This window comes from Fragaria vesca, linkage group LG5, assembly GCF_000184155.1.
Source record: "Fragaria vesca subsp. vesca linkage group LG5, FraVesHawaii_1.0, whole genome shotgun sequence".
Lineage (NCBI taxonomy): Eukaryota > Viridiplantae > Streptophyta > Magnoliopsida > Rosales > Rosaceae > Fragaria > Fragaria vesca.
This window is the reverse complement of record NC_020495.1, coordinates 20,005,567-20,019,813: the sequence shown is the minus strand read 5'-3', so window position 1 is coordinate 20,019,813 and position 14,247 is coordinate 20,005,567. Positions and strand designations below refer to the sequence as shown.

Here is a 14,247-nt window from a genome sequence, read left to right as displayed (position 1 = left end):
GTTTTTTGTAGTTTACCAAAAATTATAAAATCTAAAAGTTCAAATAGAAACTGATTTTTGTAAAAGTGAAGCTATACCAAACGGGGCCTCTGTATATCTAAGGTGCACTGGATGACTACTTTCGACTACAACTACAGTCAATTTTCTGACGTGATATTTGAGGCCTAATTTGTTTTATTTCCTCTTTAGTAATGAGCTCTTTAAGAAACGAATTATTTCCTCTTCAATTTATTCCAAACGAAGAATAATAATCATCAATTTTCATTTAGATAGATTTCATAAATTGATTTAAAGAAAAAGAAAAGAAAAGAAAAAAAATTTAGTTTTATGACTAATCTCAACCATTAGTTGTTATTGGATTTAACGGATGGTATTCTAGTTATAATTTTGATTATAATCTTATATGTCACAGATTCGCCCCATAAATCTATGTTACGTTAACGATTAAGTAAACTTTTAGCTGAGTGTGTACAACTAGACCTATAAACGGACCAGATCTTGATACGAACTTGTTCCGGATCTGTGGTTTTTAAACAAGTTTGGATAAAAAATTTGACCCATTGATATGTTAATGATCCGGACCTGTTAACCCGTTTATTAAATGGATCAGATACGGATCTAGGTTGATCTGATCTGTTAGGAAAAATTTTAAGAAGACTACATCAAGTATGAGCCACTGAGAATTAAGATGAATTAAGGTGAATTAACTTTACAAAATGTAACAATAGTACATGTAGTTTAAAACTCAACTCCACATATATACATACCGTCAATTTGACTATTAGTTTGTTTGATTTAGTCAATTTTATAAGGACAAATTCGTCTCTTAAGTGATACTGAAGAAACACACACACACAAAAAAAACACAAAAAATGCAGACTTGGCCAATCTCACTACTTTGTTCCACTACCTCCATATTGTACGTCAATCATTTTCTCCGAATACCGATCAAATAAGAACACATCACATGTAGATCCAATCTTTATCTTTTTCTTCCAAACAGATACAAAATGATTAGGATTTTGCATCAATAATGAATATAAGTGGTAGGGTTTTTTTGGTGTTGAGATTTTTTTATGAAGGTTTTAGGGACTTCTAAGATTCTGGTTAGAGTGAGGAGAAGTTGATGATCAAACCTAAAAGCTTGGACTATCAATACGGCGAGTGAGGAGAGACTGGACTGTCACATCCCGACCCTTATATTTTTACCTTATTTACTAGCTTTATTATAATAAGAATTTTACCGTCTCCGTCATTGAGTTAATAGTTTAATTGGTCCCTAGAGGAGTTTCGGGGACGATTATGTGCCGAGGATTATTCGTATGAGGAAAATACGACGACCGTAAAAATAGTAAATTTTAGCTAGTAAAAGGTAATTTTTATTCGGGTATTATTTTTTTGGGGTGTTTTATTTTTGTGGGAGTTGGGTATAATGGGGAGTTGGACCGGTTGGAGAGGCCCAACCCTTTTCCCTCTCTTCTCTCCCGTTTTTCCCTTTCCCCCCGAGTCTTCTTCCCTACCGGATCATCCAGCCGCCGTCCGGCCAGCCACCGGCCGCCTCTCCACCTCAGTTCGGACCCCCAACTCCTCCTCTCCCTCCCCGGCCTAGCCCCCGAGCCTCTAACCCGCCGGAAACGCCGAGAAGCTTTTCGCCGGAACTCCCTCCTCCGGCCACCAATCCGGGCAAGCTTGGTGTGGTTTTGCAGGTCTCCAACCCAGCTGCCTTGCCCTAAAAGGACTCACTCCGGTTTGCTTCAGGTAAAGAGAAATTTGAGGTGGAAGCTCTAGGGCGTTTTTGATGTTTTTGTTCGATTGGCATAGCTAGGCTTGGATTTTGGGTTTGTGCTAGTTAGGAAAGTTGTAGAGCATGATGAGAGGAAGATGCTGTTAAAATTTCATAGGAATTGGAGGTCGCTGGATTTGGCCTCCGGCCGCCGCCGGTTGGGAGATTTTAATGTTGTTAAATTTGGAATATTAAGGGGAGTTTATTGAAGTGAGTTATGGAATTTTTGGATGAGATTTGGATAGGTTTGTGAATTTTCGAAGTTAGTATTTTTGGCGGTTAATTTATGTAGAATCCGGCCGTTGGATTAAAGTTGTTTAAACTGTGGGAAGGTGTAGTTACGGCTGCTGGTTCTAGGGTTGAAATGTGGACCATTTCGAAGTTAGGGAATGATGAGCGTGTTAATGGCTCTCGGTTAATTTCTGCCTATTTTGTGTAAATATTGGAATTTCGGCTGGGAACTTAATATTATATTTGGAACAGGTCATGAGGAGGCTCGAGCTGACGAGGCCCCAGATCGACATCAGGCTTAGGCCTAATTTGTGAGTGGACTTTTGTTTTAAATAATGTGCATGCGAAATAATTTATGTTGTTGGAGAATAACCGAAATTGAGAATTTCGGTGTATATATATATATATATATATCCATATGTGGATGATTATGAGAATAATATGTATATGAGAGAATGCTAGCTAGCTATACGTGTTTTTCCACCATACTGAGGTAAAATTCCATTATGGTGCGACGTGAGCGTTAGACGCAATCGTCGTAGCCCTATATAAAAATAATAATTTATATAGGGGATATGCGCGTATATTTATACACCGTCTTTTCCACCATAATGAGGTAAAATGCCATTATGGTGCGACGTGAGCGTTAGACGCAAGCGTCGTAGCCTTGTGTGAATTTTCTATTTGTTTTTGTTGTTTCAAGAAAATTTATACAAAGGATATGACGAGTGTAATACATACATATTTTATTTTAGCCTGAGATGCTGTATTTTATTGAGCGTTGGAGACTGGCCGGAGCTAGTCATGAAATTTCCAGTTTTCGTGTTGAGTGTTTTGAGCTGTCGCATGCAGCATATTTTTCTATGGAAAAGTAAAATTGGGAAAGCATAAAGAATTATTTCATTTATTTTATTTTTGTCCACTCACTCTAACGTGTTCAAATGTTTCCCCTGGGCCCTTCGTTTTAAAATGTCCAGTCTGCAGAGTTCGGGTTGGACCTAGTAGGAGACGAGGCATAGTCACCCGCATTTCCACCACTTTTCATCAGTAGGTTACCTGTTTAACCTACCTGTGGTTTCTTTTTCCGCTAGTGTTTAGTAGCTCTGAATACTTGGGTTTAATGTATTTTATTTCGGTTGTAAGTGAAGACTTGTTGACGTCTTAGAATATTTGTTGGAGGATTTATGTTATCTTTTGGATAATTATATTTGATGTTTGGATAATGTTGTGTTGTTGGTGGTAGTTATATTTGGGGAGCACGTAGGCTCCAGGAGTTAAGGTTGGATTAAAATCTTTGGAAGTGTCTGCAGGTTTTTCTTTAGGAAGGGTTGTCCATTTTCAAGGGAGGTTATGCCGATTTTTCGGTAATATCTTTTTTGGAGGTGATCCCCGCACGACTTACTCCGGGTTTCAGGGTGAAATTCAGGGTGGGTCGTGTCATGGACACCCACGAAACTAATCTAGGCACCCTTCTCTTCATCTTCAAGCACATACATCCCTCATCCGCGGTTGCAACCCAAGTATACTTCTGATTGCTCTTTCCGGCCACTCCTCTACAGTTGCATCCGGACTATCTTGATCTCAGATCCGGAATCATACCCAAAGCTATAAATATCAAAACTCCATCACAAATCAAATTTTCTTGAACTCGGATTAACGGGTCGGGTATCCGTTAACCTACCAGATATGGATTTGAATTGAGTTATCAATAATCCGGCGGATAACAGGTCGAGTTCAGATCTAAAACTTTCAATTACTAAACGGATCCGTATCTATGTCGATCCGTTTTATATCCGATTCATTTAAAGTTCTAGATACCGGTTGGATTAGAGTATAAAATCGTCATTTCATGTAAAGGTGACTGACTGACTGGAACATCCCCGCCACACGTAACTTTGTGGCTACTTCCAACTCCAAACTGAAATACCCGCCTCTATCTCACTCTCTCCCTCTCTGAATCTCTGATCAATCAAACATGCCCATCTCCGACGCCGGAACTGCCTCTCGGGTTCCGTTTGCAATTCCTTCTCTTCCAAGTCGCCAGGTACAGACTAAACCCATCTCTCCTAATGTCATCCATTTTCTGATTCCGCTACCTCAGAAATGATCACTCATTATCCCAACCTGTAGGTTGCAACTGCTCTCAAATATTTGCCATTCAATTCTTATGGGAATTTGAGTTACCCCAAATGGGCTGCACCTCGTTTTTCTAGAAATCTCAAACTTGTGGCAAGTTCGGCTTCCGGGGATGACACATCAGTTGCCTTTGATGTGTCAATTCCTAGGGACTATGATGAGCTCCTTGAACAAGTAACTAAACCTTGTACTGTTATTCCATTTCTAGTTTCTGATATCCAAATTTTTAATCTTTGAATGTAATGTAATCTGATGCAATGTGATTCAAATTCATAGCTACTCGAATTGATTTGATTAAAAAAGGTTAAAGATGTTTTCTTGAATTTTTTTTTATTCTCCCAGCTAGCTAGCAACTCTCTCTAGCTCTCATTTCACTTCATGTCTTAGGTTTCAGTGTGCCTTTGTTTTCTAGTTTACAGCTATTTGGTGCTATGTTTTGACTTGGGCTACTTGACATTTGATAGGCCAGTAAAGCAACTCAATTGGCTTTGAACGATAACAAACAGTTGATGGTGAGTTAGTACTAGACTAGTAGTAACAAGTAATTTCAGTTTTTTGATATCATCAACATCTGCAAAGAGTATGACACTGACATACGCATCTGTTTCGTAGGAGATCGAGTTTCCTACTGCTGGACTTGACTCTGTACCAGGTTAATTCTCCTTCACCAGCTGAAAAACATTTGTAGATTTCCCTTATCGAGTTTCATTATGTAAGGCTTCTTCTGAGTCCATGGAACATATCTCAGGGGATGGTGAAGGAGGAATAGAAATGACTGGAAGTATACAGCTAATACGAGAATTTTGTGACATCTTGATATCTCCCGAGAAAGCCACACGGACCAGAATAGTAATTTTCTTAATTTTTAACCTTTTTTCAAGACAAATCACTCTAGTTTTGAATGTAGGCTTCTGATGGATCCCTTATATTATACTAGAAAGTGAAGGTGCAAAGTTTTACTAACTGTAGAGTACATTATCCCCAAGAAAATACAATTGAATTTTTCTAAAGGAGTTATAGTTTGTTACATTGCAACATGCTTCATTCTGTATGAAGTGTTGAAAATTATCACTCGGTTATGAAATTCTGATTCTTTTTTTCCTGGCTGTCTTTTCCATGCAACCTGAAAATATATGTGATCAGAGATTCAAAGTTGAGCCCTGATTCTTGTATTTTGTTGATCTAAAGACTTTCACATTATATTCTGACCAAAAAATAAAAGTTAGTTTAAGATTTCCATACTGTACGTCTGCGTTAGGGTCAGGTTTCACAAGAAGTTGGTTCCAACAGCTTTATCTTTAATCCAGAAAGTGTTGGTCTGTTTTGTTGCAACTTATGTTTGCAGATACTGTCATAAACTGTGTTTTACTTTTCTGTGTTGCATGACTTATAGCTGTTCTCTTTGTTCTTTTACCTTAATTAACTGTATAGTTTAGCATCTAATGATGTATATTAATCTTTGAACGAAAGCTTTCAGTTTTTTCCTGAGGCCAATGAAGTTGAATTTGCAAGGAAAGCAGCATTCGAAGGAGCACCCTTCAAGTTGGACTATCTGACTAAGCCATCATTTTTCGAGGATTTTGGTTTTACTGAGAAAGTAAAAATGACAGACCGTGTGAAGCCAAAAGATGAACTTTTCTTGGCTGCATATCCATATTTTAATGTCTCCGGTAGCTCCAAGCATCCTTTCTTTCCATTGTTAGGAAAAGGCACATATTTCTTACACAAGATGTGTATGGTGTGTGATTATTTGATGTGTGTGCCTGTTGTCTCAAATTTTGATTCTGTTTCTTCTATCGCGCTCTTAAAATGAAGTTCACTTATGTGGTCTAATGGTCCATGATCCCTGCAACCATTTTCCTTCTCTTGAGGCTTGCAATGTCATGCTTTGTTCCTTTGGCCTTCAAATTTTATTTCTCCTTCAAAGTTTTCTTCCCTTCTCTTGTGTGGTCATGCCTGATAGCACACTTGCATAGCACGAGGATGTTTTCCTAAATGTTTTCTGTTCTCATTTTCTACTATCACTAATCTGGTTCATATCACTTCACAGTCACCCCTACAATTTTCAAGAACTCATCATAACTAAGAAGCATTAGTCGACTATGAAATGTACATTCATTTACCACAAATCATTTATCAATTTGTAATATCTGTCTATGATTTTCTTGCAATACAGAAATGCTTGTGGTTGAAGAGCTGTACAGAGAAGCTGTTCTGAACACTTCCAGAAAGCTAATTATTTTCAACGGAGAACTTGACCGGATAAGATCTGGGTGTATCCTTTGTTAATTACTAGATGTGTTTTACGGTCCTTCAGTTTAATAGACATGGTTATTTGCTCATCTATGGCTATTTCCTAATATTTCTATTACAAGCCATCACAACAACAATAATTAGAATTGGAAGGCTCAACTAAATTATGCTACATGAATCAATTTTATTTAGCACTATCTTCAAACAATTAGTAACCTCCTTGGTGATATATATGACAGTTTTTCTTGATGAAATAAGATTATCCATCTTTCTTCTACCCAAAGCTCGCCGCACTTTTGAAGACCCTGTTTCCAAGTATGGAGACTGTATACTACATCCACAACTTTAAAGGACGCAATGGAGGGACCCTTTTCAGGTTCAATAACTACTACTGATAATGTTATCAGTGATATCTAAGAACCAATTAGTCTCTTTTTTCATGCTTTTCACCGCAGTGTGATGATTTTATTTTTCTGCATTTAGGTGCTACCCAGGACCGTGGAAAGTCTTCAGAAAAGTGAGGAATAGATATATTTGTTTGCATCAGCAGGAAGCTATGCCATCTCTCAAGGAAGTTGCCTTGGAAATTCTTCCATCGGCTTGAATTTTTGTCACAGAAATTTACTTATTTGGTGTTTTGGGATATGAAGGCGAAAGATATAGGTCAGAGATGACTAGTCTGATATGCTCATCAATGTACTTTTTCAATGTGCCAGCAATACCTTGTTGATCAAAATTAGCCCAAAATTTCAAAGCAATGTCCATATCCTCATTTCTTTCTGTACTATTTTTTTGAGAATGTATAATGATCATGGAGTAGTTGAAACTGGTTTGAGCTAGCTCTAATTTTTTTTTTTTTTTTTTTTTTGGGTCTGATCGAGAGCTTGCTCAATTTTTACAATTCGTTGGAGATTGGTGAACCAAGGCAAGTGATGTCTTGCCCACATGCCCGTATTTAATTAAGTTAAGCTTCAAGATATTATGTCCCAATTTGGGAGATTGTAGTTGTTTTCGCTCAAATGGTAATGGTCATTCTTGTTGATGTTATGAAAATAGGCCAACATGCCAATTTTTGGTATTTTTCCTTGTCTTTCTACTTTGTTTTGCTGGTTTGAATGTCGATTTTGGCATCGTCATGGTAGACTGGCAGTCTAGAAGACTAGAATCGAAGATCGACTTTCGGATTAATGTCTACTGGTACAGAAATGTGGGATGTCATGTGGATTCATTTAGAGAAAAAAAAAATGTTTATGTTTTCAAGATCAAGTTGGGATTTGGGGTTGCCTATATTTCTCCAGAGTATAGTTATCAAAAGTGTAGAAACTTTGGAATCTAGATTAACTTATTGGATGGAGCACACTGCAAACAATTTGCAATCTGAAATGGTAGGGTTTCCGTGCAGCAAGACAGCCAAGATTTTTTTTTAAGCATGTTAGAAGGTTGTGAAGAAGAGTAAAGTTTGAATATGATATCTACTTCAAGTCATTCAAGGATAAAACGTGGCACAAATTAACCAAAATATGCATAAATACAACTATACAAACAGCGTGTATGACTTTTTTGTATCAAAAATTAGCCAACATAGATTAGTATATTTTGCATTTCATATCATAGATGGGAACCCATTATAAATATGTAATTAGTAGTCCTCGGACTTGGATGATAATATTCTAATTAAGTTTATGAACAAGATTTCCAAAAACAACGATCGGTGAAACTGCATAGACCCTATCTCAAAGATCTAAATCCATCACCCCTGCATTAACAGATTCATCAGTTCACCCTCTTAGCAAAGTTAGAACATACAACAAAAGTAAGATATATAGTTTACAGTTTACACACATACAGAATCAAGATAAAATAAAACAAAAACCAGAAATAAACAAGCTATAAACAAAAAACAGATAAAAATAAAACAAGAATCTAATTTTCTTGCACAGGAAGAAAGACAAAAGATTACATCCATGTCGACCATAATGACTACGAGGTCGGTACACGCTATCCCCTTGCCTCACTTTCAACAAGTCCACTGTTCTCACCGAACAAAATCTTTCACTCACATACCTAACAGTCAATCACCATTCTCGATTTCTCCTTCCTCTCTTTTCCTTCTCAGTTAAGCTTTCTTCCTCCTTTCTTCTTCTCCATATATTCTTCCACTAAGTTACCGGCCTATATATATTCCTGAGCTGTATTGTAAAACTCCAACACAAACCCAGCTCTGCAAATATGGCAAATGAGATATGGATCGTTCCGTTTTTTGGTCAGGGCCATTTGTTCCCTTTAATGGAGCTCTGCAAACACTTGGCCTCCAGACACTTCAAAGCCGTTCTGGTTATCTCTTCCAAACTCTCCTCCTCCATTCCCTCATCTCTCCGCCAATACCCGCTCGTCGAAGTCGCTGAGATTTCTGAAGAATCACCACCGTCTGATTCGTCGTCTCCGCCACAAGAGCCTAGTTCTCAGCCGCTTCACCGCCACCCCGGACACCACGGCCAGATGGCAGTCGGGCTTGAGAAGCTCCTCTCGACCAGAAGCGAGAGTCCGGATGCAGTCCTACCCCTTTGTGCGGTTCTTGACAACATGATGAGCTGGACTTCTGAGACCTTTCAGAAGTTTAAGATTCCGGCGGTCAGCTTTTTCACCTCCGGTGCTTGCTCAGCCGCCATGGAGTATGCCCTGTGGAAGGCCCACCCGTTAGATGTCAAGCCGGGGGAGACCCGTTTGCTACCCGGGTTGCCGGAAGAGATGGCAGTGACGGTTTCAGATATTAAACGGCAGTCTCGGCCGCCACCATTCCCCATGGGTGGGGGCGGGCCACCGCCAGGAAGTCCAGGAGCGGGTTTTCCTACTCATGGGCCAGCACCACCAGGTGGGCCTGGTGGTCATGGTCCTCGAAGAATGGGTCCGCCAAAGCCCGGAGACCCACCACATTGGTTAGACGAGGTCGAGCATTCCGTTGGAGTGATGATTAACACGTGTGATGAGCTAGAGCATCCGTTTATTGAATACGTCTCTAATAAGATTCAAAAACCTGTTTGGGGAGTGGGCCCGCTCTTGCCCGAGCAGTATTGGAAATCAACCGGTTCGATTCTTCACGACAGCAAAGTTCGCGCCCATCGAAAATCAAATTTCACCGAAGACGAGGTGAATGAGTGGCTAGATACGAAGCCACATGGATCCGTGTTATACGTTTCATTCGGAAGCGAGGTTGGTCCGACCAAGCAGGAGTATGCAATATTAGCCAAGGCACTTGAAGAATCTACCCGACCGTTCATATGGGTGGTCCAAGCCACCGCGGGAAAACCCCGAGGTCCTCCGCCTGGCCTCCCACAACCCCATTCAGAACCTGAAGAAGACTATTTTCCACACGAGCTAGATAAACATGTCGGAAACCGAGGACTGATCATAAACGGGTGGGCCCCACAGCTCTTGATACTTAGTCATCCATCAACAGGAGGGTTCCTTTCGCATTGTGGGTGGAACTCAACAGTGGAAGCAATTGGGCGCGGAGTCCCGTTTTTGGCGTGGCCGATTAGAGGGGACCAACATTCTGACGCTAAATTGGTAGCGAGCTATCTCAAAATTGGGTACCTGATTACTGAAGATTTGTCACAAACAATAAAGAAGGAGGATATAACGAGAGGAATTGAGAAACTACTGAGTGATGGAGACATGAAGCGACGAGCTGTGCAGCTTAGTGCTAAGTTTGAGCATGGCTTTCCAACTAGTTCTGTGGCTGCTTTAGATGCCTTTGGAGACTTCCTTAGACATAAAAACTAAGAACTTTTTCTTGCTATGTATTTATGTATAACTAAAAAGACTGTACGTGTGTTTCAATCTTGGAACATCACATGTTATACAATTTTCATACTTGATCACGTACAACAACAAAATAAAGTATCTAATTTTCTTGCTAATGAAGATAGAAGAAGAATGAAATAATAGCATGATTACCATCCATGTCGACCATGCATTAGTCACTCATCAAATATATCAAAGAGGTCGGTCCACTCTATCCCCTTCCTTCGATTTTAACATGTCCGGCATTTCAGCTAGGTCGGTCCCCTGTTGCCACGCAACCACGTCTTTCACTCACATACCTAACAACCATTCCCACTCCTTACAATCTTAGATAAGCTTTCTTCTACCTTCCTTCTTCTTCATTCTTCCACTGCGCTATCTATATATAGATATATCTGGATATATAGTTCACTCTAACACCAACCCAACTCTGCAAATATGGCAAATGATGAGATTTGGATTGTTCCCGCCTTTGGTTAGGGACATTTGTTCCCTTTAATGGAGCTCTGCAAGCACTTGGCCTCCAGAAACTTCAAAGCCGTACTGGTTATCCTCTTCCAAACTCTCCTCCTCCATCCCCTCATCTCTCCGCCAATACCCGCTCGTCGAAATCGTTGAGATTTCTGATGCACCACCACAGTCTGATTCGTCGTCTCCGCCGCAGGACCCGAGTTCTCAGCCACTTCGCAGCCACCACGGGAATCACAGTCAGATGGCAGTTGGGCACCCGAAACGAGAGTCCGGATTCAGACCTACCCCTTTGTGCGGTTCTTGACAATTAATATAATGATGATGACCTGGACTTTCGAGATTTTTCAGAAGTTTGAGATTCCGGCGGTCAGCTTTTTCACCTCCGGTGCTTGCTCAGCCGCCATGGAGTATGCCCTGTGGAAGGCCCACCCGTTAGATGTCAAACCGGGCGAGACCCGTTTGTTACCCGGGTTACCCGAAGAGATGGCTGTTACGGTTTCGGATACTAAACGGCAGTCTCGTCGGTCACCATTCTCCATGGGCGGAAGCGGTCCGCCCGGAGGCGGGTCTAGTGGTCCTGGCCGGCGAAGAATGGGTCCGCCAATGCCGGGTGACAAACCACATTGGTTAGAGGTGACGGAGCAGTTTATCGGGGTGTTTCAAAGTTTTAAATCAATCAAAATGATACATGACGTTTAAAAGCCGGCACATTTTTAACACATGTAATCAATAAAACCGTTAACTTTATGTAATTTCTCATTTTTTAAATGATGATTTCGGGTTTTCTCTATTCTCTCTTTCTTTATATTATGTTTTCTTTTTCTTTTTTTCTATTCAAACACTTTGTTGTTTTTCTCTTACCTGGTTTCTTTGTTTACTATTTGTTGTATTTGTAAATTACCGGGTTTGGTTTTAATGAAAGACTCATATTCATCAAAAAAAGAATTTTCTGCTCGTCCCCATCCAAGTAAAACTAGGTGTTTCTGTACGATCCCGGATAGGGTGACAAAAGCTTATGACATGTCTGATAGGAGACTGGCAGACTTCCTGCTGACCTGCAAGCCAAAGGACGACCGGGGGTTTCTGGTCTTTCCTCCTCTGAAGCTTACGTTAATGTTTGCTGGTAGAATGTAATTAATGATACCTGACAAGCTGGTGGTTGGGCCATATTTATGGCCCAGAGTGGGTTGTCTTTACTTGAAAACCGATGTGGGACGACTGCCTTTGCTGTTACTTCAAACTCCCAGTTTTCTTATGCTTTCTGAAACCGTTCCCGGCCCAATGCTACCGCCGAGGTTGGGCCTGGCCCGTCCTTCTTATGGGCCGGAACCTCAGGGCGGCCTCGGTTGTGGTGGAATGCCTGTTGGTTTACGGGCTTGGGAGGTTGTTTGATGCACAACCGACTACACTAGGACATAGCTTTCTCGCTCTAAATTTCCTTACTCAATACCCACCGATATATATTCAAACTCTTTCTTCCATAACTTACCAAATCAAATCATCTTCCAACTTCTTTCTACAGTCCTACCTTGATCACCATTTTAGTGTATGCTAGGTTTGAACGGGGACGAAAAATAGAGACAACAATACTTTTTCCTTTCTTATTTCCCTCTTCTTATTAATTATTAATTTAATTATTGATTTTAATAATTTATTATTGTTAAATTAAGGAGTGACAGATTTGCCCCTCAAAGTGTAAAGGAAAACACATAAGATAACGAAGAAAGTAACGGTATGTACATATTTTCGGTTGAGATTACAAGTTCATGTACCGTTATGATTGTTTTGAAACTTGAAACACCAAAATTATGAGTTGACCATTAGTCATGTATTGTTCTTAAAATTTTCCCTAAACATAAAAACAAAACATCATCTTGTTGATTTTGATTTTGTATGTTAACTAGAGAAGCTTATCTTTGATTTTTCTTTATTTATTATTTATTGAGATTCATATTTACATAATTTTTACATTTCTTACAACTCATTAAATTTAAAAAGGTTTTATAATTCAAATTTTTTGATTTTAACGATCAGTGGAACACATTATATGACATATTTCTCTAACTTACAGCTTTCATCTCCATCCTCACAAGTACCGACTATTTTACATTTTGGAACTAAATAACCAGCATTTCCAAGCAAGTTCGTGACATATGGCATGACATATGGATCAGATCAATCAATGTCTACGTTGAAATAGAAGAAGGGGTTGCATTTTGGGACCAGGATCCTCTTCTTGGCTATTTTTAGCTTTGTTTATCCTTGACTTCTAATCTGACCCGTCAGTTCAAAATCCAATGGTGAGGACCGTTACACATCAGCATCTAATTATTATTACCCTGAACTTTGTAAACGGCGTCTCTATACTCATTTTCCGTCATCGTCCTCAATCCCCTTCTCGTGAAGCCAATCTAGACCAGAAAATTGAATTTGCAGATTTATATTCCAACGGAGCGGATTCAGTGCACCTAGATGGATTTGAACCGATCACGTGGTTTGCACGTGCACCGTTTGTTTCAGACGGAAAGTTAAATGAATCATTGCTCGGTCAACGAAAATGAAAAACGAGACAAAAAATGCTGGTGTAGTAAAAGTTTAATTTTACCTCAGTTATTGAATCTTCCATCCATGGCTCTCTCATCTCCTACCCATGGCTCAAACCCATACCAAATAGCTATCACCATCACCAACCCAATTTCATATACTACGGAAACTATCGACTCAACTCAACTTTTATTCATCTCCTGGGTATTATTACCCCTAAACCTTAAGGGATCAATTTTCCAATTCTGATCCTCTGTTTGAGTGTGAATCTCCCTAATCATCTTCTCAACTATCGACTTGCTCGATGGGAGCATCATCGATCCAATTCATTTGAGTTCATGATTGTTGGGGTGATTGTGTGGGTGGCTGGGGGTGGTCTTTTAGTGAGAGAGGGATTGTGGGAGTGGCTGAGGTTTCATGAGAGATACATAGAGATGATGTGGTCATTTTGGTTTTGTTAATATGCTTTTTGTCTTTTTTATTTTTATATTTTTTGTTACATTTTTGTCTTTTTTATTTTGTTGTGCAGTCTTGTATTTTTTTTTTTCTGAGAGAAAAACTACATTAGCCTAGAAAAAGAAAACTTTTTCATTATGTTTAAATAAAGGAAAATGCTTAAGACACCAAAAATTTATACCAAAACTTTATCCCAAATGATGTGGCACTACCACATCATCTCCTACATGGATTAATTTCCATAATTTATTTTTCAGTTATATATATCATTACAAACTTCCAATAGTAAAATATTTTCTTCTGCTAATTCGTGTGTTATACTCAACACTCAACCAAGTTTATGTGTTAAAGAATTATAGCAATTATGCTCCCTCATTGAAGAAAGATTTTCATGGTGTGAGTAACTCTTATTGTTAAATGATTTAATTAGAGGTTTGTTCCAAGTCCAATTGGAGATGGCTTCTTCATATCAGGTTATTAACCTTATTCATGAACGTACGTCAGGTATTATATATGGACAAACAATCTAACAATTTGCTTAGTACAAATCCCACAAGCTTCATATAATT

The 14,247-nt window shown here is 39.3% G+C and overlaps 2 protein-coding genes across 2 annotated transcripts; both read left to right on the top strand.

Annotated features, from left to right (window-relative positions):
* Positions 1-3,962: 3,962 nt before the first annotated feature.
* LOC101306922 lies at positions 3,963-7,047 on the top strand. The gene is made up of 9 exons (XM_004300109.1): positions 3,963-4,058; positions 4,145-4,324; positions 4,615-4,662; positions 4,763-4,802; positions 4,899-4,999; positions 5,628-5,820; positions 6,327-6,425; positions 6,662-6,779; positions 6,887-7,047. The coding sequence occupies exons 1-9, from the start codon at positions 3,990-3,992 to the stop codon at positions 7,005-7,007; spliced, it is 969 nt and encodes a 322-aa protein (XP_004300157.1). The 5' UTR covers positions 3,963-3,989; the 3' UTR covers positions 7,008-7,047.
* Positions 7,048-8,632: 1,585 nt separating this feature from the next.
* Positions 8,633-10,364, top strand: LOC101306635 (UDP-glycosyltransferase 73C5-like). Its single transcript, XM_004300108.1, has 2 exons — positions 8,633-8,829; positions 8,863-10,364. Exons 1-2 carry the CDS (start codon positions 8,633-8,635, stop codon positions 10,184-10,186), a joined length of 1,521 nt encoding a protein of 506 aa, XP_004300156.1. The 3' UTR covers positions 10,187-10,364.
* The last annotated feature ends 3,883 nt before the right edge of the window (positions 10,365-14,247 follow it).

Excerpts from the sequence above, each read along its gene's own strand:
- LOC101306922 (XM_004300109.1), top strand. The coding sequence starts at position 3,990 with ATGCCCATCTCCGACGCCGGAACTGCCTCTCGGGTTCCGTTTGCAATT. Across the intron at positions 4,803-4,898 it reads TGGACTTGACTCTGTACCAG|GGGATGGTGAAGGAGGAATA; the intron begins GTTAATTCTCCT and ends AACATATCTCAG. Across the intron at positions 5,000-5,627 it reads AAGCCACACGGACCAGAATA|TTTTTTCCTGAGGCCAATGA; the intron begins GTAATTTTCTTA and ends GAAAGCTTTCAG.
- LOC101306635 (XM_004300108.1), top strand. The coding sequence starts at position 8,633 with ATGGCAAATGAGATATGGATCGTTCCGTTTTTTGGTCAGGGCCATTTG. Across the intron at positions 8,830-8,862 it reads ATTTCTGAAGAATCACCACC|TTCTCAGCCGCTTCACCGCC; the intron begins GTCTGATTCGTC and ends ACAAGAGCCTAG.